The following is an 18,823-nucleotide window of genomic DNA, read 5'->3' on the forward strand; positions in this document are numbered from 1 at the left end:
TTCATCCCGTGTTTCCATCGACTAGGTCGTTCTCGATCAAAGCCCTGAGAAGGTCTTTCTCCCAAGCGCTCAAAGACCGGCTTGCTCTTTTGCTCGAACCATGATCGGAGGACTCCAACATTGAAAAATTTTGAAAAGAAAAAAATTGCTGCTACATGAAAATTTTTTTGCGCTTTCTCACTTGGGTCCATTATTGCGCTGGTTGGATAAAATGAAAAAAACTGTCATGTAGCAGCAATTTTTTTCTTTTCAAAATTTTTCAATGAAAATACATGGAAAAGATAGCTCTTTTCAAGGTCTATCGACTGATGTTTGTGTTTTTTACATGCATGTAATATTTCAGCCGTAATTAATTTTTTTAATTTAAAACTTTTTGCGGGGGGGGGGGGAAAGAACCAAAACTGTCAAACTTTGGGCACATCGTTTGGGTCTTAATATACGGCAAATCAATAAAGTAATACATAATTAAGATACCTCAAAACCTCCAGCATGTTTTGGTGTAAAAATTTACTTAGATAACCATAGTTTTGATACTATAAATTACAATAATAGTAACCCCTTCCTTACACCCATTATGGCGGCCATTTTGATTACGCGCCTAATTCAAATATAAATGCAATCTACAATTAAAACCTAAATCGAAATCTTTTATGGCAGTGCAGGTAACCAATATCCAATCTCTCTAGACTTAAGCATGAAAAAACACGATAGGCGAACAGAAATAATGTATTTTAAATGTAGCTCCAATTAAAAATTAAAAATTGAGTCATAAAAACTTTATCCATCGCTGCCATGCAATAAAAAATAGTAAAATTAAAGTAAAAAACAATTGATTTATGGAAATGAAAGTGCATCATTTATTGTCCACAAGACCACAACACACATTAAACTACATAAATTGATTCAGTTACTTTAAAGACAATTTACTAAATAAAAATAAAATAATGTAATAAAGTAATTGGTATAACATGATAAATACTTTGATTGTTACCCTTGAGAATTGTTGATAGCTCCTACGATATTATGAAACAAGGGCCATCCAAAAGAGATTATGTCACCAGAGCTGTGCAGCAAATGGAGCACACAATCAACTTGCTTTTGCTGCATGTCTGCAAAACTGGTACTAGACAGCTCATTTAATGGTGATATTAACAACGTCTGCAATCTCTGTAAAATTAATAAGGGATAGAGTTCACTATTCTTCAACTGCCTAAAAACAAATAGCCCAACTGTTTCGGATAGTTACCTGGTTTTCTTTTAAAGGGGTAGAATAATCACATTGAATTACTGATCTAACTAACGTAGTAATGACATCTATTCCCCATCCTCTCAAGCGGTTAAGTGGGTGGATGATGACTTCCAGCAGGTGATTTGTTACAGGACGCCAAAGAACTTCTACCCTGTTCAGATTTACAAGACGAGTTGCCAACAGTTTTGCTACGGCAAAAAGTGAGGGCTCCTGCAGTAAATATAGAAGGAGTTCAATCTATTAGAATTCAATCTACTTTTATCCAGATTGAAGTTGTACAAACCCTGTTAGTAAACAAATCTGGTAAAAAAATCTCAGATACAATTAATTAGATTGAAATTATGCCTGTTTGAGAAGGTACCAAACTCTCGTGTCAGTTTATCTAAAGAAGCAAAAAAGCTGAAAAAGTAAAAAAGAGTATTTAAAACAAGTTTTGTACGAGGGAAACATAATATATGAATATGAGATTATGATGAACATGATGATATAAGAATATAATTATACCTTTATCGACAAGTTTCCCAGCCGAATCTATAAATTCCATCGTTCTCTTCACGAGAGGTCGGCCCTTTTCTAAAAGTAATATATTTATTCATTTTAAATGACAGCAGGCCGCCATTAAAAACGAAAATGACAACAAACGAGGAAAAAAAACAATTGCCGGTTCAAATGCGACGGCGGCTGCTGAGATTTCGGGGGTAGGGGCTAGGGGCCTACCCACCACTGCGTGGCTTGAAAGGATGGTCACGTGACCATCCCACTGAGCCAATGAAAACCCTGGAAATGGTGCCGTTTTCTGGTACGGACCTCTCCGTACGTACGTGGAGACCATGTTGTTGTTATTGCACAATGGGGCATCTAGCGGTTGTTTGGAACAACCATGGTTTTAGAACAGCCACCACCAAGAAGAAAAGTTTTTTGTAATTCTCTCTTTTATGTCAAACATTACAAAAAATACACATTCTAAAATTAAAGAGCCACTTTATACTGTAATTGGGGAAATTGGTGTACCAAGAATTACTTCGTTGTAACACAAGAAGGCATAGAACGGACAAAAGAACTCTCAAGACTTTTTTCTCATAATCAAACGGTTTCATAATGAAATAAAAAAAACGTGCTTTGGAACAAAAGAATGGGTTGGAAAAATGTCACATTATTCAATTAAGAAATGAAACCAGTACTGGAGAATTCCCAAGGAAGGAAACCACAACTGCCTCTGAGTGAAGGGACTCGATCCAGCGACCACGCCGGAATGTTTTTCAAGTAACACCATCCATCGAACCACCTAAACGCATTACATCCACTAGTATCTATGCAGCTTTTACTGCATTTTTCCAAAGGTATGTGTTCAAATTTTATATCGTAACCAGGGAAATCGCAATTCTGCAGCCATTTTACACCACGTCCTATGGTCGTCCATTCGGCCCATCTGTTACCGTTGGGTAGCCCATCCGCCCGATCCAGAAAGACGGATAACTCGACCAATACAATACAAAAGCATAACACAGCTATTTTGACCCCCATGTTTTAATTATTCTGTGAATGTACTGGAAAAAAAAAGGAATTTTCAAAGAATTATGGTATACTTTTTGATGATTGAACTTACAATTACGATATGTCGATGACTACACTGATTATCTACAAGCAGAGGAGCAAAAGTGAACTAAATGAATAAAGGATGACTGTCGTCCATTTTATACTGTTATGTTGGGAGGGGCTACCAAGAATTCTCAGTCGTTTTTAAACGAGCAAAAAGTAGGAGTTGCCTTTGTAGAATCAGAGAGATTTACGGAAACCAAATTCGAAAAACGACAACTAAACGAATTCGTCATAACGTCATGGAACCGTTTTTCCAAAGTTTATGTAAGAAACGTTATTCCCGAGATGTTACAGCAGTCAAGACAACAACAACTGCATTTTGCACAAATGAGATTATCTGGAAGTCTCTACGTCGATTAGTTCGGCTAAACGGGAGTGCACCAACTAATGAAATTAATGACGAATCACTTGGAGAATCACCAATTGAATTGAGAAAGCGTTTCTTTTATTCCCCTTTCCTTCTACAATAATACGTCTTACTTAACTCTTAAACATTGATTTAAATTTTATTTCTTTCGTTTGGAATGGTAAACATTTAATTTGAAAGGTGGTGAAGGAATCCGCAAGGGCCACGGTTGGCTTGCGTTTGGCTAAGTGAAGATGCAGGGATGTTCTTCAAGTAACACCATCCGTCCGTCCACCTAAACGCGTTACATCCGCTCGTGTCTATGCAGGCCTGGCTGCACTTTTCCAGTGGCAGGAATTTGATATCGTAACCGGGGAAGTCACAATTCTGCAGCCATTTAACACCACGTCCTATGGTTGTTATGTAACAACGGTTGGACACTATAGGTATACGTGAGATCTTTATGTAATTGTAACCATTGAACTACACCGAGATCCTGATTCCCATTTGCTGCTGTCGTCTGTTTTGATGTTGATCCCTCTGTTACGAAAATTGCTTAGTGTGTTCCATAAACGTGGATGACTTTGTATTCATTCAATGGGTTTATGTACACCTATAATTCTTGATTTGAATATTATTCAGTGAAAAATGAGCGAACTATAGCAACAACGAGAACTACGGGGATTGAAGTCGATCTTTGAACATTCCGTTTACGTCCGTTTCAGTGATCAGGCTATAATGTTTTTTAACGTGTCCCTTGGATGGAACTAATCATATTACCCAAAAATGTTCGACCATCATTCCAACAAATCCTATTTATTCATTTTTTTAAAATTCAGAATGTTTAAATTTCATACGATTCCCGCCAAAGAATAATACGCTGGTGTACAGTCAAGTATTCAAATTTCATCTTCCATTACACAGAACATAGCGAGGTTGTATTTCATGTCACAATCGCATATAGTCTAATAGCATCTCACGATTGGCGGTACTTATTGTTTGATCTCGTGTGGAAGGAATCCGCAAGTGCCACTGGCGACGGGTGTGCGGTTGAGTGAGGGCAATTTCTTTAGAAAACACCATCCGTCGTTCCACCTGAAAGCATTACATCCGCTCAAAGCCATGCAAGCTTGACTGCAGCACTTGAGATGACACTTTTCTATCGGCATGAATTGATATTTGATGTCGTACCCTGGGAAATCGCAATTGCGAAGCCATTTGACACCACCAGTCGTTGTGTTCCAATCGATCGCAGTTTTTGATTCATCGTCGTCACTCGTTTTGCCTGTAGCCCTATTCCTAACTACACCAACGATTAGTTCACGAAGTGTTTTGTGCACATTTTAGTTATAGTTACTGTTGGATTTGACGTCGATCGGATGTGAATTTGATGATATAACAGATAATAAGACGATGAAAATCAGAGCCGTTTCGGACATTTTCCTGGTTGAGATATTCGCGTCTCAATCTGTGGGAGTACACTGGAAAATAATGAGATTTGTCAGGATTATTAGCTGAATACTTTACTGCTGACAATAGAATCTACCTGAAAAAGTCGAATAGAGAGAAGTGAATGATAGAAATAGAACAGCAAAAAAGAGCTTTCTGGGGTACCAAAATAGAAGACGCAAAGGGTCGCACTGGGAGGTTAACTAGAATTTCTCCACGACTGATGGACGTATGTAGAAAGTGAGACGTTTCCAATTTCAAACTGAACCACTACAAAATGAAAAACATTTCAAGGCTCCTCCTTTTGTTCCATGTAACGAAACTCAAACGCAAGGGGGTAATGTTTGTTTCACTATATTTGATGAACATGGAACAATTACAATCAGCTTTAATTTTAAATAGTTGAGCTTCATCATCACCACAATATGACATTTACAATATAACAGTTTTCTCGTCTATTCAAATACTTTTCTATCTAAAATATCAATCGATCAATCACAATCACAATATCATCAATCAATCGGTCCAATCGTCATCTTCATCCTGGTCTTGTCCGCTCTCTTCACTGTCCGAATGGATGACACGACACCTTTCTTCCAATACACGAGCCAAAGCTCCAGCCATGACATCCATGACATCGTCACTCACTGGTTCGGGGTTGACATCTTTCTCCACTGGCTTCAATCTTTTACCTGCCCGTATTTGAACGAGCAAACTGCTGCGTGAATCAAGTGTAACCGACGATTTCAGATCCTTGTTCATTGATTGATCAGCATCCTCAGGAACTGAAGTCAACTTCTGTCCTTCTTTGACAGTGTCCATTAAAGCACTACGGCCTGGCTGAACAGGTGCAACAGGAGTTGATGGAATAGACACATCCAAGGAACGGATAGGGGGAAAAGGTCTATCCAATGATGGTGTTGGTGGAAGTGGTGGAGGTGGAGGAGGACTATCTGATGGCGAAGGTGGTGGTGCAATGATAGTAACCGGAGCCATTTTTGATGAAGGGGCAAGCTGAAGAAGTGCTGGTGGAACAATGGCTAGTGGGGAAGCAATTGATGTGGAATGAATTGATGAGGGAGCTGTTGTCGGTGGTAGGGGAGGAGCCATCCGTACGGTCTGTGTCGTCGATGGAAGGTTTCTTGCTGTCATAGGAGCTGAGAACAATTCTGCATTATGTTGTAGACGGGATATTTCACGAATGGTCGTTTCTTTTCCTCCATGTTTGTTAATAAAATCTTAGATAAATTCACGCGTAGCTTTGTCCTTCAAATGGCTCTCCGATATGCTGGCCTTGGATAAGTAATAACCGATTAAACATCATTAAACATAATAAAAAAGAAACTAGAAAACCTACTCTGGCAAAAAACTTTAACAGATTGGGATCGACGTTGTCTAGAGCAAATCCCTGGTTCGGATCCCACCCGACATGGCTAAGATGTTTGAAATCTGACGGTAGTCCGATGTCCGCTTTCGTAATTTTCTTGTTTTTGTCTTTTTTTGACTTTTTAGTCATCACGCTGTTTGTGGTTGTCGTCGTTCGCACTGTAGTTTTCGATGCTGATCCGTTGGTAGCCACTGGGGTCGGTTTCACCAATGGCTGCAACTGTTGCTGCGATAACCGTCGACGCTCTACACATCGTGAAGTGTTACAAGTAATCGAATCAGTTGAATTTTAAGGCTGACACACCTCGTTTTTCCGATTTGATTCTCATATTCTCTTTTATAGCCATCAAAAAGAATTCTGCCTCTGCGTCATTGGCAAAATTTAGCCCGACGCGACAATCCTAAAAACAATGTGTCATGAAATCGTGTTAATATGGAATTCGAAACGATTACTTACATCCCCTTCAAAAGTGTGAAAATGTGGTCTTGGTGAACAGTATTCAAAAGAGCTGTACAACTCTTGTTCCCAAACAACAGATTGTCTATCCAGGCAAAAAACCCTCAAATAATAGGAATGCTTGATATTATCCTTAATGAAGCACAATACACCGCAATGCCGTAAGTTCCATTGGGATCTGCTGGGCGGATCAGCAAAACATACCTGGACCACAGCTGATGCCATACTCTACGGTTTAACAAAAAGATTTTAAAACCCTAATCTTTAGAGAAGACTCGTTGACTTACGTTGCAACGCAATCCAATGAGTTTAAAAAGTGTATTGTTCTCTCTAATTGACAGAAGAGAGGATGGCTTATTTTCAAGTAGCTGCGGGCAGTCGCCATTCCTCATTACGGAATCTGGGGTGAACCTGAACCGATGTCGCTGACGATCGTCCGACGACGTTGGTAGTTTTCTGTTTCGTTGGTTGTCTGGATGTGTCGATTGAGTTGCGGGAGTTGAACATTTAAACTCACGAACAGATGAGCTGCTAGATGTGGTATATGTAGCTCTCTACTTCCCTAAAGCCTTTAGTTTTAGTTTCACAAACTCTGGTTTTTCAATTTCGAAGAAGAAACTCACCTTCCCTCCAAGACTTGTAATTTTGTCTTCAAGAATTTTCGCTTGGATTCTCAAATGTTCGTAGCTGTGTAAGTAAAAACTCTACGCATTTTAAGAATAATTGAATTTACTTAAAGGTTGCCTATACCTTGATTGTCTTAGAGCTATGACCCAACATTGTGTTTGATTGAAATTTAAACAGGAAAACAAATGTCTTTCTTGGTTTCCCGTGAAAACAATCGAAAATGTGAATGGGTCTTCTTTCCCGAACGATACGGTGCAATTTTCTAAAACTAGAAAACCCAAAGGTTCCTATTTGCGAAAGTAGATCGTTTAAACAAGAATTTAGATTTTAAGAAGGTCAAATTTTTATGTCTACATTTGCCATGATTTCTCCGAAATAATTCAAACCAAAGTAGAAAAGAAAATTGTTGGTCAGCTTGAACCAGAATTCCTTGGCAATCAGTTTGGCTTCTTCTTTGTGAAGAACGTTGTACTTCATTATTCCCTCGATCCTGTTGAAAAATAACGAATCAGTAGGAACACCCTAAATTTACGTTATAACACTTCGTCTCACGTTGCACATTTCTTTAGGGCGGTGTTAATCAATTCTCTTGAATTGACACGCATCTTGCCGTTCGTTATATTTTCTTTTCTGAATTTAAAACTGTCTTTACTGTTGAAACAAGTCGTTCAAAAGTTGGGACTTTTCAACCAAAAAATACTGTGCGATAAAACGCCATGAAATAACAAAAGTCTCAACGGAAAGTTACGAAAACTGATCTGTGCGAAATGGAAGTTTAACTTTACTAACTGACGAGTTGTTGTTAATTAAGAGACTAAAATATAAGCAGTATGCAATTGTTCTCGTGCTTAATGCTGTAATATTCACGATGTGTTAAGTTACTTTGAAACGTGATCTAATCGTGATTTAATGCGTGTGTAGGATAACAGGTGCGCAGTCACGCCCTTTTTCCTATATCATGTTGGTGCAATAGTATCGAACAAATGATGACATAACAAATGGTTTGCTGTTATAGCGATTTGCAGTTACTTAAGTTGGAAAATGTCAGACGTATCTAAAAGAAAATTTTCTTTCTGTTTGGTAGGAAATTTCCATAGGGAAAGGGTTAGGTAAAGAATATTAAATCCCTTCGATTCCTGTTGTTTCATACCTTTCCCCGAATTTTTGAGCTCCCAACCTCTCGCAAGACTACCTGACTTTTTGTGACCCAATAGGACTAATTTGCATCGTTTGATCAACGACAAGCCAACATGAAAATAGCAAACGTTGCGACAATGGGAGTCTACGATCCCTTTCCCACAGCCAAAACTTGTTCTTTTGAGCCCTTACTCCTTTTTACCTGTCCCACCTGTCCTTTTTATTTTTATTTTCTTTTGCTTAAACAATTCAGTATGTCTGTTCGTATGGACGATTGTGGATCAGTGCTTAGTGAAGCGTTTTTCTTTAGTGACAAGATGTTTGTTAAAAACTCTTTCGTGACATATTGATCGGTAACAAATGATGCACTTACATTCAAACGTAACCTCTGTACATTTTTCTAATTAAAAAATAGACATAAACTGGAATGTGGGGGTCATGGCATTGATGCATCCTTGTCTGTTGATACTCGTGGCCCTGCCGGTCACTTTTTCTAAATGGGAAGACTACATCACCGGCAAAGGCGGTATTAAATGGCTGCCTAACTGTGAATTTCCAGGTTTCGATATCGTCCAGAAAGAAATGACGCAGGAAAAATGCGGTCAGTTTTGCATAGCCACCACTCACACCAACGGATGTAATGCCTTTAGCTGGCAGAGCGGATGGTGTTACTTAAAGAAAATACCGGGCCATTCGCTTAGTCGCCAACCGACAACCCGGGGCAGTTGTGGAGTCCTTCCTTGGGAATTCGAGGATGGAGACCCATTGGACACAGGCCAAGATTCGTCTGGAATCAAATCGAACATTACCGATCAGCCGAGGCAGATCCAATGTGCGTACATCAAGAACGTTGGTTTCGATGAGTATCTCTTTGCTGCTGACGACACTTATGACGAAAATAGCCGCCCTGTTTTTACGTGGAGAAGCAAGAGAGAAGGTCATCCTCGGGATTGGAGTTCCACACAAGGATTATGGATCCTAGAAGAAGGAAGCCCAAAAAATGTGTACTCTATTAAAAATGCCTATCGTCAAGAATTGCTCTATGCTTCTGATTGCCGTTTCGCGCAATATGAACGTCAAGTGTTCACCTGGAGGAATCCAACTCGGTACGATCACGGTCATCTCCATTGGCAACTGGAGGCTGCGTCTGTTAACACTTTCTACATCAAAAATCGAATGTTTGACGAGTACCTCTACGCGGTTGAAGATGCTTTGAGTTTCGATCCAGTTCGACGGAAAGTACACACCTGGACTCAATCACGAGACGTTAGCGCCTGGGCCGGAGTAGGCAGTTGGGTAGTGGAAACAACTATGTGTCCAAATTGACTTGCGATTCCCAATTTCTTTGTATTGTTGTGTTCCATAAATGACGATTCTTTTAATCTCTTACGAGAGGAGTAATTTTTAATGGCATTTCGTGATGGGGTTTGAGTAACATATCGGCGCATGGCAAGGCAGGCCCGTGTTTTGCCGTATCGTAAGTGAAACGGAAACGTCTCAGTAAAGTAGAAAAGATGACCTTCTCTTCGTACATGGCAAATCTTTGACCTAAACAAAAGAAGAAATTACAGTTATTTAAAGTAAGCAACTTAATTGTCGTGATCAGTACCAATGCAGTTCCTTGGGCCAGCGCTGAAAGGGACGAAAGCAAACGCATGTCTACCTGCGCTCTGATCGAGTTGAAATCGTTCCGGATTGAATGCAAGCGGATCCGGAAACAATTGGTCGTTGCGATGAAGTGCGTAAATGTGGATGGAATAGGAAGCACCAGCCGGGATTTTGTATCCGTTACTAAGCACAAAATCTTCGGTGTTGAGTCGCTTGATGTGTGGGACACTAGGATAGAGACGTAGTGTTTCTTTGATGCAACATTCGAGATACTTGAGTTTAGTGGCGTCTTCAATTGTGCAGGGTCGCTGTGAATCTCCAAACACGTCATCCAACTCTTTTCTTACCAATTCCTGATAATTAGACACAGTTAACATGGAGGTATCATCCAAGAGGTAGGAAAAAACAATTCATTTTTACTTGACGATCCGGATGAGTTGCCATGCAATACAGGAACCAAACTGCAGCACAGGCTGTTGTATCATGACCCTGTTTATTAAATTTTTAAAGAATTAAATCTCTTTTGTTATTGTTATATGTCATTTTACCTCGAACATGAAAGTGTCAACTTCGTTACGAATATCTGTGTCAGTTAAGTTAACCTCTTTGGCAGCAATTAACATCAGATCTAGAAAAGCTCTTCGCTTTCCTATCGAAATTTGATGGAATCAAAACGTTATGTCTTTTAAATCTTGTTATCAACCTACTCGGTTCGAACTCAGATTCTCTGGCAGCTTCTTGTTCGTCTTTCGATTCTTTCGCGGCTTCCTCTAATTCCATTTCTTTTTTCCTGTCTCTGATCACCTGAATGAAAGAGGGGGGCAAAACTCATTGAGGCAATTAAGGTGGGTGCTTTAATGTGACGAATACTTTTGAAGTGAAATCGTGAATGATTTTCAAGTATTTCTGATACTCTTTGCCTTTCTTCGTCATGAAATACATCCACCGGGGCAGAAGGCTCCATATCGAAATGAAATACTCAAATAGCACAGTGGAAAACCTGTTTGGATTGCATTTGTTGAATCAAATTATCACTGTCCCAATTAAGTATACCTTTGCACCGCGTAAAGATATTCAGAATCCTGTTGCTGCGCATTAACTTTGATGCCCATCGCCGCTTCTGTAAAATGTAATGGTTAAAATCAGAGGGTAAATTTTGAATTGGATCATTAAATTGAGATTCTTCATTACCACAGATAATGTCGAGGGTGCATCGTTTCATATAAGGAAACACGTCAATTTCTTTTCCAATCAGCGAATCATCTGATTGCGAAGCGCCGAGTTGTTGGCACAGAATATTGGCACTTTTATTGAACGTGTCGAAGAAGTTATCGAGTATCTGGAAATGGAAGGCCGGAGTCAGCAAACGTCTTCTCTTGCGCCACTTATTTCCTGCAATTAAAAAAGCTGAGCTTTCGTTTGAAAATTTAGAATGGGGAGCCTTTTGACCTGATGCGGTAAGAAGTCCTTCACCAAGCCACGGCATCAGCATGTCATAATCGCTGCCTTTGTCAATGAATTTCTGACTTGACAAGATTTCCTTCAGCAAAAAAAGAAAATGTTGTTTTACTGATGAATGTGGTAACGTGTTTGAATGCGTACCTCTACCAACAGTGGGCAAGAAATGTCAATGTAACCTTTGAAACCGAACCAACCGCGATAAAAATGGTCGTACTTTTTCGGCCATTCAACCGAAACTTTTTGCAGCCAACCTATGTTTAAGTTAAAAGATACCTGATAAAATCTCTCTTGTCTTTTTAGGAAAACTCCTTTGTGTCGCAAAACTAAGCTTGAATTCACGATCGTCTTTCTCGTTTTTTATTGTTGTTGTTAGTAACGAGTAGGATTGCAACATGGCTCTTGTTTGTTGCACAAACCTAGCTGGAATTCCTCTTGTCAGCTTAAAAGGAATGTCAGAACCAAAGTTTCAAAACAGTCGTCTATAGACGATAGGGGTCATGTTATCAGATAAGTGTGCTGTTTGTGCCAATTGCTTCGCGCAACAACCAGCCAATTATTTAGTAATTTGTAAATTGCGATTGTGAGAAAACTATTTTATAACATATCACTGCATAACAGCCTATTATCAAACCGATCCATCATTCATTGCGTCTAGAGAAATAGAAAACCGCCTATTTAAAAAAGGTCATGCCTGATGCAACTGCAAGACGGCTTACTTTCCGCTGTGATATTTTGCATACGAGTCCTGATCATTTCGTTTTGCCGCGTCCATGTGACGAAGTTGTAGCGACTACTTGTTCCGTGAATAGTATTTCGCTGCGGGTGCCACTGACGCGACTCTAAAGTTCATATGTCTACAGCAAACTGATAAACCGGTTAGTACACCCTAACTGGGAGACCTGATAAGAATGAGAAGATGAGAAGTTATAATGCCTTTCTAAGATGGGAAAAGCAAAAAAATGAGGACGTGGGGGCGCTGGAATCGAATGGAGCAAATTGAATAGCCGGAATGATTCGTTTTTGATCAATGCGGATAGAAAACCAAACAAACAAACAAACAAAAAACGTTCGTCTCTAAAGTAAAGGTGAAAAAATAAAACCGAAAATCCTGACTTAAATAGATTATACCGTTAACTAAGCAGCGCCAAAGAACCGGCGTATCATAACAAATACAAAATCCATTTTTAAAAATATTCTACGATTTTTACTTCGAGCTACGTACAAAGGAGTTTAAACATTAGCTGTTAGAGTTAAAAAAAAAATCACATTATTGCGTTAAACTTAGTAGATAGTAAACAGCTGCTACAGAGAACGGACAAATTCTGTTTTTACCGTGTGTGTCGAGGGGAATCGATAACGCGTTACCAAACAATGGCAGTTTTGGGGGACCAGGGATAAGATCGATGGTCCTCACGTACGATGAATTTTCCCATTTTAAGTAAAAGAAGAAAGCGAAGGTCACTGCTAAGCCAAAAATAACAAGAAACATGTCGTAACTTTTTTACTTCAGCGAATTGTTTTGAATAAAAGTATCGCGAAGATGGACAGATAGCCAGCAGTGCAAGAATCATCTGCTGAAGCATCGAGGGGGTCGAGCTCAATGCGTCTGAAAGACTGTTTTATTCTAGCAGTAATACTTGAGTCAGCCATAACAGGATGGTCGCTTTTCGAGAGTATAGGGAGCTGAAATTGCAGCGGCTAGTATGCGTATTAGTCTATTGCTTTTTTATAGCCGGAACTTGCAGCAACTGTTGCACTGCGCAGCGTGTATAAGAAAACATTACAGACGGGGAATACCTGCCGGGAATTCAGCCAACAAGAATCTGAAACCCGTTTTAAGCTGTAAAAAGAAAAGAAAGTGTACGCACGCAGATCCTCAGGCATTCAACATGTAGAAAGAGATGTGGGCGAAGGCCACATAAAGTACGAACATTTGCCTTGAATTTGATTGATTACATGGCGAGCCCGAAATGAATGGGAAAACATAGGAAGGAACGGTCGCTTTCAAATTCGAGTGAATGACGCACTCGCGATGTCGCAAAGCAGTAAAATATGAAAGAAAGGGGCGATAATCTTTAGAGTAATTTTTACAAACAACTTATTTCAAAATATCAAAATGAAACCAAGAGGGAAAACCGAAACGAAACTCGTCGTTTATCCGACGTGACTCGGTTTTGTTACTTACAAGTGTTCTTTTGCACATCTGCTCAAGTTTCGGCATCGTTTTTTACGAAGACGAAAAGCCTGTAATTCTTTATTCCCCTAATTGATAAATCTCGTAAGAGCACTGGATTTGAAATTGTTGTTTTGTGAGATCAACGGAGAAAATGTCGCAAAGATAACTTTTGAGGGGAATGTGTTGTTGTCACATTCCGATGTAATACTTTTGTTGCTTGCCAAAGGTTCATGTAAACAAAATGATACAGGTAGCTGGAAGATGACGCATATGCCAACGCTTATCTTTCTTGATAATGACTCGATTGCATTTCAATATAAAATGGAGCCAGATATTACAAACGGACGTAAACAGCCATTTGTAGCCGACTTGAAAGCTAGACAACGAATTAATAGTTCACGTAATTGCTGAATTGCTATACATAAATTGAAGAACAAAGCCCGAAATTCTGTCAGTACACACAGTGACTTCAGGATGGTAATGCGATTCAGATCTCAAAGGAATTATCCTTCTCGACTTCTTTCCAACGACGAAGCTGGCCAATTGGATCAGCTTATTGGTACCCACTACAAGGTAAGGTTTAACTTTTTAAAATACATTTGAAGTGAATATAACATGATGTTTTTCAAATATTTAGAGTACTGTTACCACAGTGGTTCAAATGTTTTGCCCTGAACCTCCTGAGTATACCCAGTGGATGAAAAAAGATTGTGGAGTTCTGTGTCTAATCACAAACACGACGGGCACCCAGAATCACTGGCTGAAAATCTATTGTCTGGTGCGCCGAGAAGTGATTTGGGAGCACAAGCTTCATGACGACCTTATCTATCACGCACCTACACCCTATTTCCACACAATCACGACTAGCGACGTAAGAAAATTGGTTTAAATTTCAATCAGCCTTCTTGATCTTTATTCAACTAAAGATAAATTTTCATTTAGAATACTCAAATTGGTCTGAATTTCGCCGACGAAGATGAAGCTGCCATTTTCCTCAAAACTGCCAGAGCTTATCTAGTGCGAAACAAAGGTACGAATCGATTTTCAAAAATGATATTTCATTGAAACATATTCTTACACACATTCTTTGGGTATAATTTGACAGCATTAACAAGAAGCGGTCTGTGTAAGGGTGACATCAGTTTACCAACAAATTTTCGGGTTATAAGTCACATCGGCTGGGACAGACGGAGAGGATTCGTCCTGTATAATGTTGATAACCAATTGTTTCACACATTCTTGGCCGGCTTTTGCAATCGATCGTCAACCCACAATCAGGTGCAAAAGGACAATCGCCAACGTGCACAGTACAGCAGTTTCAAAAGAAGGACAATTACAAAAAGCGACATTAGCTTGCCTATTGATGCCGAAGTGATCAAGCGAAATAATGGAATGGAACAACGAAACACGATATAATTGTACAGCGTATGAATATTTGAGCTCTTCATTTAATGACTAGATTGCGACAATCAGCCGAATTAAATTTCAATACTCTGTTCAAAGAGGAATGTTAATTACACAAAACTAAACTAAATCTCTTTATTAATTGGCACGTTGATAAGCGGACGGGATGCTTTTTCATTATCACCACCTGATCAAATCTTGATCAGCGCCGTTGCTATTACTTTTGAGAGAACTAGTCTCCGGCGCATCATCAGCCATATGACTCACAAATGTTTTTGCTTTAGGTCCGATCCGCTTTCTCGCCGGAGGTGTAGGTAAAATAGGAATTGCAGGTAAAACAGGAGCTACGGAGTTTGTAGGGTATTTTAATGTACCAGTTGGAGTACAACTAGAAGCAGTGTTCCATTTGTAAATACTCTATTAAATTCAAATAGTATAACACTTTTGCAGTAGTACTAACCATAAACCTGTAAACTTACCTTTCCACCAAGGCTTTCTAGCTTGCTCTCCAAAATCTTGACTTGGATTCTCAAATGCTCATAGCTAATAGAAAAACATTTCTGCAAATGAATTCAATACAAGAAAGTCTTAAAAAATAATACCTGGCTTGCCTCAAGGCTATGACCCAGTTCTGTGCTTGAGTCACATTGAAGCAGGAGAAAACATGCTTATCTTGATCACCAGAGAAAGCAACAATGAAAGCAAATACCCCAGAACCTTCTTCATCAAACGATACAGAACAATTTTCTAAAACTATCACACCGATAGGTTCCTGCAATAAAATTGACAATCGAAATGGCACCACACTGTAGACAACCTAAACAGACAAATATAAAATATGGCTTTCATTGAGTGAGACCTACATTTCCTTTTATTCCTCCAAAATTGTTTAGGCCAAAATAAAAAAGAAGATTGCCTGTCAGTTTAAACCAGAATTCTTTGAAATTTGTTTTAGATTTCCCAGGGTGGAGAACTTTGTAATTCATTCTTCCTTCGATTCTATTATAAAAACCATGTAGGGAAACAAAACGCTAATTGAATTATACATAATATCGTGTCTTACGTTGCAGTTTTAAAAGAGGTAGTTATCAATTCTTTTCCGTTGACATGCATTTTTCTGCTACGAATCACCACAAGAAAATTGTCTCCATTAACGTGATAAAAAGATAATGTAAATTGAACGTCGAAAGACTCGATAAAATCAAAAACAGGTGATTTCCTTTGAAAAATGGAGGGCGATCAGCATTCCAAACACGACAAGTAAACAACTTCCCATCCCAACATTCTGTCAATGAGTTTAAAGCTTGCGAATATCGCTAGATGGCATGAAGGTAAATTTTTTTAGGAATGTGTACCAGACCGTTGGATCTTCACGTTTCCTGAGATAACTTGTAATCGTATCTAAAATTGTGAAATATTTTGTAGATTCATTTTAACACTTGATGAGACTGGTAAGAAAATAAGTCTGAAAACGTTGGTCTAATGTACATACGAAAATAAAAAAAAATGTTATTTATCGATGGTTGTGTTGAAACTTCAAGAGGCATAGCTTTATTTACTTTCTGTGGCAGTAACTAACCAGTAGAATGTTCTTGCTCCAATCATGGCACTTCTGGATAAAAAACTGGATCAAAAACTAAAAAGTCATTTTTTTCTTTTTCTTCTTTGTTGTCTAGAGTCAATAAAAACACTGCCATGACTGCTGCCAAGCGTCCCCAACCTGAAAACAAACCATCATCTCTTCTATCACTTGAAGAAAATGATCAACTTTTTAAGCTCATTGGCTTACGCTGCAAGGTAAATCAATAGGTCATCTTGGAAGGCACACCTGATTGAAATTGGTTTTAAAATCTTTTTGTTAAACCGTAGAGTATGGCATCAGCTGTGGTCCAGGTATGTTTTGCTGATCCACCCAGCAGATCCCAATGGAACTTACGGCATTGTGGTGTATTGTGCTTCATTAAGGATAATATCAAGCGTTCCTATTATTTGAGGGTATTTTGCCTGGATAGGCAATCTGTTGTTTGGGAACAAGAGTTGTACAGCTCTTTTGAATACTGTGCACCAAGACCACATTTTCACACTTTTGAAGGGGATGTAAGTAATCAGTTTGTTTCGAATTGCATATTAATACGATTTCATGACACATTGTTTTCAGGATTGTCGCGTTGGGCTAAATTTTGCCAATGACGCAGAGGCAGAATTCTTTTTGGTGGCTATAAAAGAGAATATGAGAATCAAATCGGAAAAACGAGGTGTGTAAGCCTTAAAATTCAACTGATTCGATTACTTGTAACACTTCACGATGTGTAGAGCGTCGACGGTTATCGCAGCAACAGTTGCAGCCATTGGTGAAACCGACCCCAGTGGCTACCAACGGATCAGCATCGAAAACTACAGTGCGAACGACGACAACCACAAACAGCGTGATGACTAAAAAGTCAAAAAAAGACAAAAACAAGAAAATTACGAAAGCGGACATCGGACTACCGTCAGATTTCAAACATCTTAGCCATGTCGGGTGGGATCCGAACCAGGGATTTGCTCTAGACAACGTCGATCCCAATCTGTTAAAGTTTTTTGCCAGAGTAGGTTTTGTAATTTCTTTTTTATTATGTTTAATGATGTTTAATCTGTTATTACTTATTCAAGGCCGGCATATCAGAGAGCCATTTGAAAGACAAAGCCACGCGTGAATTTATCTACGATTTTATTGACAAACATGGAGGGAAGGAAGCAGCCATTCGTGAAATATCGAGTTTACAACCTAATGCAGGATTGTTCTCAGCTCCTCCGGTACCAGCGAGAAACCCGCCATCGACGCCACAGACGGCAAGAATGGCACCTCCTGCGCCACCCATGGCAGCTCCTCCACCACCGCCTTCCAGAATAATTGCTTCTCCGCCGCCTATTGCCCCACCAGCACCTCCTCAGCGCGCCCCTCCACCAAAAATGGCTCCGATAACTACAACCGTACCACCACCTCCGCCTGTAGGTGCTCCTCCTCCCCCTCCGCCACCTCCGCCGCCGCCATCCTTTGGTGGGCCTCCCCCTCCCCCCATTCCTTCCTTGACTGTATCAGCTCCATCGCCTTCTTCTTCTCCTGCCCAGCCTGATGTTCGCAGTGCACTGATGGACGCTATTAAAGAAGGGCATAAGCTCAAATCAGTTCCAGCTGATTCCGATTCATCGATGAAGGCCGGCCCGAAGGCATCGGCTGCACCTGATACACGCAACGATTTGTTAGGTCAAATACGAGCAGGCAAAGAACTGAAGCCAGTGGAGAAAAAGGCAAGCTCAGTACCCGTCAGTGACGATGTCATGGAAGGGATGGCTGGAGCTCTGGCCCGTGCTTTAGAGGAAAGGTGCCGTGTCATCCATTCCGACAGCGATGAGAGTGGACAAGACCAGGATGAAGACGATGATTGGGACGATTAATTGCACGATTAATTGCACGATTAATTGCACGATTGAAAAGTCAAAACCCTGTATGAATGCCGTTCCTCATTCTTGATTTTGACGTAGTATTATTTTAAGGAGACTTATTAGTCTTATGTCTTTCATTGGAAGTTACTTATTTGCAATACTGCTTCTGCCTATATCTTCCAGTGTTACGAGCTATCCATTTACGCGTTTAAGCCGCACAAAGATTCTTTTAATAACCGCAACCCAACTGTGACAGCCGTTGCACATATTGCTATTTGCAAGATAGAATTTAGAATATTAGAAACTCGAAGAGTAGCCCAGATAATGATGTGTCTCTCTGTTAGAACGATCGTGTTTTCTGTTTTATCCCCACGTTTTTGCTTCGCTAAATCCACCCATGTCTTTTCTAGTTCTGAAATGTATTACACCAATGTGTTATTATCACATACCGTGTAGACCTACACCCAAACCTACAATGAAGCGTCAAGCAGATCACAG

General features: G+C 39.7%; 5 protein-coding genes, 2 long non-coding RNA genes and 1 pseudogene across 9 annotated transcripts; 3 read left to right on the forward strand and 5 right to left on the reverse strand.

Annotated features, from left to right (window-relative positions):
• Positions 1-1,101: 1,101 nt before the first annotated feature.
• LOC123473708 lies at positions 1,102-2,038 on the reverse strand. Of its 2 annotated transcripts, none has more exons than XR_006647959.1 (4): positions 1,754-2,038; positions 1,533-1,648; positions 1,247-1,459; positions 1,102-1,167 (listed from the first exon to the last, which is right to left on the reverse strand). It is a non-coding gene; the product is annotated as an uncharacterized LOC123473708 (long non-coding RNA). The 2 variants fall into 2 exon arrangements; XR_006647958.1 differs by having other exon boundaries at positions 1,533-1,631; positions 1,754-2,030.
• A 1,956-nt stretch (positions 2,039-3,994) lies between these two features.
• On the reverse strand, positions 3,995-4,874 carry LOC116925868. The gene is made up of 3 exons (XR_004395788.2): positions 4,741-4,874; positions 4,552-4,675; positions 3,995-4,497 (listed from the first exon to the last, which is right to left on the reverse strand). It is a non-coding gene; the product is annotated as an uncharacterized LOC116925868 (long non-coding RNA).
• A 107-nt stretch (positions 4,875-4,981) lies between these two features.
• Positions 4,982-7,603, reverse strand: LOC116925871 (annotated as a pseudogene).
• A 1,085-nt stretch (positions 7,604-8,688) lies between these two features.
• LOC116925882 lies at positions 8,689-9,639 on the forward strand. The gene has a single exon (XM_032932644.2). It carries the CDS (start codon positions 8,689-8,691, stop codon positions 9,574-9,576), a length of 888 nt encoding a protein of 295 aa, XP_032788535.2. The 3' UTR covers positions 9,577-9,639.
• LOC116925875 (cytochrome P450 4c3) lies at positions 9,578-12,944 on the reverse strand. The gene is made up of 11 exons (XM_032932637.2): positions 12,652-12,944; positions 11,461-11,570; positions 11,308-11,398; positions 11,050-11,250; positions 10,912-10,978; positions 10,729-10,858; positions 10,566-10,662; positions 10,407-10,507; positions 10,279-10,347; positions 9,860-10,211; positions 9,578-9,798 (listed from the first exon to the last, which is right to left on the reverse strand). The coding sequence occupies exons 1-11, from the start codon at positions 12,806-12,808 to the stop codon at positions 9,629-9,631; spliced, it is 1,545 nt and encodes a 514-aa protein (XP_032788528.2). The 5' UTR covers positions 12,809-12,944; the 3' UTR covers positions 9,578-9,628.
• Positions 12,945-13,835: 891 nt separating this feature from the next.
• Positions 13,836-15,029, forward strand: LOC116925883 (wiskott-Aldrich syndrome protein). The gene is made up of 4 exons (XM_032932645.2): positions 13,836-14,068; positions 14,133-14,366; positions 14,438-14,525; positions 14,601-15,029. The coding sequence occupies exons 1-4, from the start codon at positions 13,970-13,972 to the stop codon at positions 14,909-14,911; spliced, it is 732 nt and encodes a 243-aa protein (XP_032788536.2). The 5' UTR covers positions 13,836-13,969; the 3' UTR covers positions 14,912-15,029.
• Positions 14,533-16,189, reverse strand: LOC116925885 (pleckstrin homology domain-containing family J member 1). The gene is made up of 5 exons (XM_032932647.2): positions 15,963-16,189; positions 15,763-15,898; positions 15,502-15,671; positions 15,379-15,442; positions 14,533-15,316 (listed from the first exon to the last, which is right to left on the reverse strand). Exons 1-5 carry the CDS (start codon positions 16,010-16,012, stop codon positions 15,080-15,082), a joined length of 657 nt encoding a protein of 218 aa, XP_032788538.1. The 5' UTR covers positions 16,013-16,189; the 3' UTR covers positions 14,533-15,079.
• Positions 16,190-16,223: 34 nt separating this feature from the next.
• On the forward strand, positions 16,224-18,771 carry LOC116925877 (neural Wiskott-Aldrich syndrome protein). Of its 2 annotated transcripts, none has more exons than XM_032932639.2 (6): positions 16,224-16,350; positions 16,576-16,696; positions 16,769-16,996; positions 17,058-17,154; positions 17,213-17,487; positions 17,552-18,771. In XM_032932639.2, the coding sequence occupies exons 2-6, from the start codon at positions 16,595-16,597 to the stop codon at positions 18,335-18,337; spliced, it is 1,488 nt and encodes a 495-aa protein (XP_032788530.2). In that variant the 5' UTR covers positions 16,224-16,350; positions 16,576-16,594; the 3' UTR covers positions 18,338-18,771. The 2 variants fall into 2 exon arrangements, with proteins under 2 accessions (XP_032788530.2, XP_032788531.2); XM_032932640.2 differs by lacking the exon at positions 16,224-16,350 and adding an exon at positions 16,420-16,442.
• The last annotated feature ends 52 nt before the right edge of the window (positions 18,772-18,823 follow it).

Source organism: Daphnia magna, linkage group LG6 (genome assembly GCF_020631705.1).
Source record: "Daphnia magna isolate NIES linkage group LG6, ASM2063170v1.1, whole genome shotgun sequence".
NCBI lineage: Eukaryota > Metazoa > Arthropoda > Branchiopoda > Diplostraca > Daphniidae > Daphnia > Daphnia magna.

Bases quoted from the DNA above. Each gene is read 5' to 3' on its own strand.
- LOC116925882 (XM_032932644.2), top strand. From the start codon at position 8,689: ATGGCATTGATGCATCCTTGTCTGTTGATACTCGTGGCCCTGCCGGTC.
- LOC116925875 (XM_032932637.2), bottom strand. From the start codon at position 12,808: ATGTTTCTTGTTATTTTTGGCTTAGCAGTGACCTTCGCTTTCTTCTTT. The intron at 11,399-11,460 runs GTACGCATTCAA...TTTTTGCTGAAG, and splicing joins CTTGCCCACTGTTGGTAGAG to GAAATCTTGTCAAGTCAGAA. The intron at 10,859-10,911 runs GTATACTTAATT...CAATCCAAACAG, and splicing joins TATCTTTACGCGGTGCAAAG to GTTTTCCACTGTGCTATTTG.
- LOC116925883 (XM_032932645.2), top strand. From the start codon at position 13,970: ATGGTAATGCGATTCAGATCTCAAAGGAATTATCCTTCTCGACTTCTT. The intron at 14,069-14,132 runs GTAAGGTTTAAC...TCAAATATTTAG, and splicing joins TTATTGGTACCCACTACAAG to AGTACTGTTACCACAGTGGT. The intron at 14,526-14,600 runs GTACGAATCGAT...ATAATTTGACAG, and splicing joins TTATCTAGTGCGAAACAAAG to CATTAACAAGAAGCGGTCTG.
- LOC116925885 (XM_032932647.2), bottom strand. From the start codon at position 16,012: ATGCATGTCAACGGAAAAGAATTGATAACTACCTCTTTTAAAACTGCA. The intron at 15,899-15,962 runs GTAAGACACGAT...TTTTTATAATAG, and splicing joins ACCTCTTTTAAAACTGCAAC to AATCGAAGGAAGAATGAATT. The intron at 15,672-15,762 runs GTAGGTCTCACT...ATTTTATTGCAG, and splicing joins TTGGAGGAATAAAAGGAAAT to GAACCTATCGGTGTGATAGT.
- LOC116925877 (XM_032932639.2), top strand. From the start codon at position 16,595: ATGACTGCTGCCAAGCGTCCCCAACCTGAAAACAAACCATCATCTCTT. The intron at 16,697-16,768 runs GTAAATCAATAG...GTTAAACCGTAG, and splicing joins TCATTGGCTTACGCTGCAAG to AGTATGGCATCAGCTGTGGT. The intron at 17,488-17,551 runs GTAGGTTTTGTA...TACTTATTCAAG, and splicing joins TGTTAAAGTTTTTTGCCAGA to GCCGGCATATCAGAGAGCCA.